Below are 3,481 nucleotides of genomic sequence, written 5' to 3'. Positions count from 1 at the left end.
AGTATACTCGGGTTTTCATTTCTCATAAGTGGGCCCATGTTTAGAAATCCATGCACCTCCTGGCTCTTGTTTTAGCTTTTCCGCTTTAACTCTTTTGTCTGACTCTTTTTGTCTGTTTTAACTGTACCTACATTAGCCACATTCAAGTGTTTTTTTTTTTTTTCACAGTATGACGTTTTGAATTGAAAAAATATTTATTGGTCCTACTTTAATGACAAGGAATGTTCATCCATTCGAGTACCTGCACATCAAGCATTGTACTGCCTTGAGCATCATATGACTCTTCAAAATATGTCCTTAGCAACCTGACCGCTATGACCTATTGATTTCTCAAACATTACTTGAAACATTTCAAGATTTAAGTGCATAAATCCCACTGTTAAACAACTCTTGTTAACTAGAAGCAAAAACAGCAACAGCCTAGCACCACATCCATGGGTGCTAGGCCATGGACCCACCAAAACCAATGAACAAACTGTAATCCTCTAATATGTAAACCAATGAAAAGAAAAACAAAAAATGAAAATGACATCTGTAGATGCTTGACCTACTCTTTTTTTCTTCTTTTTTATCCTGCTCATGTTGGGGACGATTGAACACAACCTCTTCAATTTTCTTTTCCTACAAATTATAGATATTGCCCAAACATTAGAAAAAAAATTGATAATATTTGAAGCACACCAATATTTGAGAAAAATGTTATTTCAATTACATAAACAAACCCTTTAATAAGTTCTATGGAGAGAACAATGCTGTGCAAATTTATGTTCTACTTTTTTCATTTTATTACAGCCAAGAAAAATAAACGAAAGAAGTAAACTCATATAGCATCGACCACTCTAAGAAACTTCTCGATCGAAACCTAGATAAAAAAAAATGTCATCAGATTTATAGAATTTATTTTACAATCAAACAGTTTTCTTAATTAAAAAAATTACAATGCTATAATGTACACATATAAATTAATGAAAAAATAGTATACCTTGTGCTCCATGCTCTATAACAGAAGTACGTGTATCACATAATGCTAGACAATTTCTTTTGTCATGCTTCTTTCCACGCTTACCACAACCATTGCATCTTCTTTGATCCTTTTTCTTTTTAAAACCCTTTTCCCTCTCGGATATCATTCTCTTTCCGGTTCCTTTCGTTTTGGCAGGTTTTGGATCATTGATTTTCATTTTCTGCTTTCTAGTTGGCTTCCTTGCTGGTTTTCTTATAATTTCAGTACATGGTTCCGACTCTATACTTCGAACATCCCTTAAAATGTCATACAACCTTTCCTTAGCCAAGAGATACCCTTGTTTTGAGGAAGACCCTTCATCGACAAGTAATCGGCAAATCTGAGATAAATCACTATGACGTAGTGAGATGGAATCATCACAATCTGGCTTGATTGATACCTCGTCGTTGTCGTGAATAGAACCTACTCTTGCATACCGTGTCCATCTCTTCAAAATGTAATACTCTGGCAATATAGGTATACGAACATGTCGAAGTACGCATAATATATGTCTACACGGTATACCTTCGAACTGAAATTTGAGACAACTACAATCAGCATGTTTTTTACTCACTTCATATCTAACCACTCGGTCGCAATCGTTTTCTTCCAAGCTTGCAACTTTGAATACGTTATAGACATAAATATCATCATTTTCCCTTTCACCTTCTGCAACATAATCCAATCCTTCAAATAATTCATTCTGAAATTTATAAAATATCCTCCTCGTGTATGTCTCGCCCATTACTTTTTCCATTTCACATGGCGTTTTTAACTTTGGCTTACTACTTATCGTTTCATGATCTGCAGCAAGCTCGTTATGCCTTTGGCGAGCAAGTGCCCTATCAAACCGAACAATGAAATCTATAAATGAATTACGTTTCGAGATATAACTACGAAAGAATGCATTCATACTTTCACTGCGCTGGCTACTTGACATACCCGCGAAAAATACATGCCATACAAATGCGGGTATCCATTTATGGCGGATTGCATATATAGAGTTCAACCATACATTATCTTCCAAACCATTCTCTGTCATCAATTTTTCCCATGAATCTTCGAAATCTTCAGACGTTTGCGAATTCCATACACAATCATTGAATGGTCGAATAAATTCATCCCTATGTACGATGGCTCCTAATTTCTTAGGTACCTTCTGCATTATATGCCAAATACAATACCGATGGAATGTATTTGGAAATACAATAGAAATGGCCTTCGTCATTGCTGGATCTTGATCTGTTATTATGGCTTTAGGTGACTTTCCTTGCATCGCTTTACGCCACGACTCAAACAACCAAATAAAAGATTCAGTGGTTTCATCGTGTATGAAACCACATCCAAGAGTAATAGACTGCCCATGATGATTTACTCCCGTAAATGGAGCAAATATCAAACCATACTGGTTGGTATTATAAGTAGTGTCAAAGACTATAACATCACCAAAATATTTGTACGACTGACGTGCAATATGATCGGCCCAAAAACAATGTAATAAGCTATTTTCTTCGTCAACTTTCACTTCATATTCAAATGTTAGATGCAACTCTTTCATTTCTTCAAAATGTTCGTACAACATCTGAGCATCACGACCCTTGGATTTCTGTCTCTTATCCCTTTCATAATTTGTCAAGTCTTTTTCAGTGCAACCTATATTTTCGTACCCACCCAACTGTGCTGAAAGAACGGCCATTGTTTGTGTCGTCTTAATGTTGGATGCTTGGAAGTCGTCTTGTAAGCTTCTTTGCGTTTTCGTCACCATACGATGGGAGTTCAATAGATGCTTCTTACGAGGTGTGGCCAGGTCATGACTATGCACCTCAATGAATTTTTTAACTATGTATTTAGAAATGGATTTTTGAAACGCCACAATCATAACGGCAGGACAGTTATCTCTTGTTTCACCCCTTCTCCTTTTTAGTTGGCCTTTTTTCTTTTGTGCCTTCTGATTTGTATTTCCCTCTCTCGCACTTACAAATCTTTTCCAAACTATCAATCTATTTTTCTTCAAGTTTAATTCATCTTCCATTTCACTACTGCTATCATCCATCTTACTTTCGCTAGCATACTTGCAAGAGCATTTCCTAACACTAAAACCAGCACATCTTGCATAGTTATTGTAAAATTCATAGGCCTCTTCCAATGAAGAGAATATAGTTTTCCCTACAATTGGTTTTTTAGATTCTTCTACTTCAGGAATCCATTCACTTCTAGAAACAGTTCCTTCACATGAGTCAGTTGCCTTAATGGGATCCTCTCCATCGGCATTCATTTGTTAATAGTAGTACGACCTACAAAAAAAATTGATGCTTTCTCAGAGGCATTGTCCAAGTCCAATATGAGGAATAGAAAATAGCAAAAGTACTGCACAGAACAATAATTTCATTCTAAGCAGCCTTTGAGAGTGACTCATCTGAACTAAAAAAGAAATTACATGTTGACATATGTTAGGGGATTCGCGGGAGTAGAGATTTA

At 36.0% G+C, this 3,481-nt stretch overlaps 1 protein-coding gene across 1 annotated transcript; it reads right to left on the bottom strand.

Annotated features, from left to right (window-relative positions):
* Positions 1-839: 839 nt before the first annotated feature.
* LOC131238876 (protein FAR1-RELATED SEQUENCE 5-like) lies at positions 840-3,278 on the bottom strand. The gene is made up of 2 exons (XM_058236465.1): positions 983-3,278; positions 840-862 (listed from the first exon to the last, which is right to left on the bottom strand). The coding sequence occupies exons 1-2, from the start codon at positions 3,276-3,278 to the stop codon at positions 840-842; spliced, it is 2,319 nt and encodes a 772-aa protein (XP_058092448.1).
* Between the last annotated feature and the right edge of the window lie 203 nt (positions 3,279-3,481).

This window comes from Magnolia sinica, chromosome 3, assembly GCF_029962835.1.
Source record: "Magnolia sinica isolate HGM2019 chromosome 3, MsV1, whole genome shotgun sequence".
Lineage (NCBI taxonomy): Eukaryota > Viridiplantae > Streptophyta > Magnoliopsida > Magnoliales > Magnoliaceae > Magnolia > Magnolia sinica.
The sequence above is the reverse complement of the archived record's forward strand: the minus strand, read 5'-3'. Positions and strand labels throughout refer to the sequence as shown.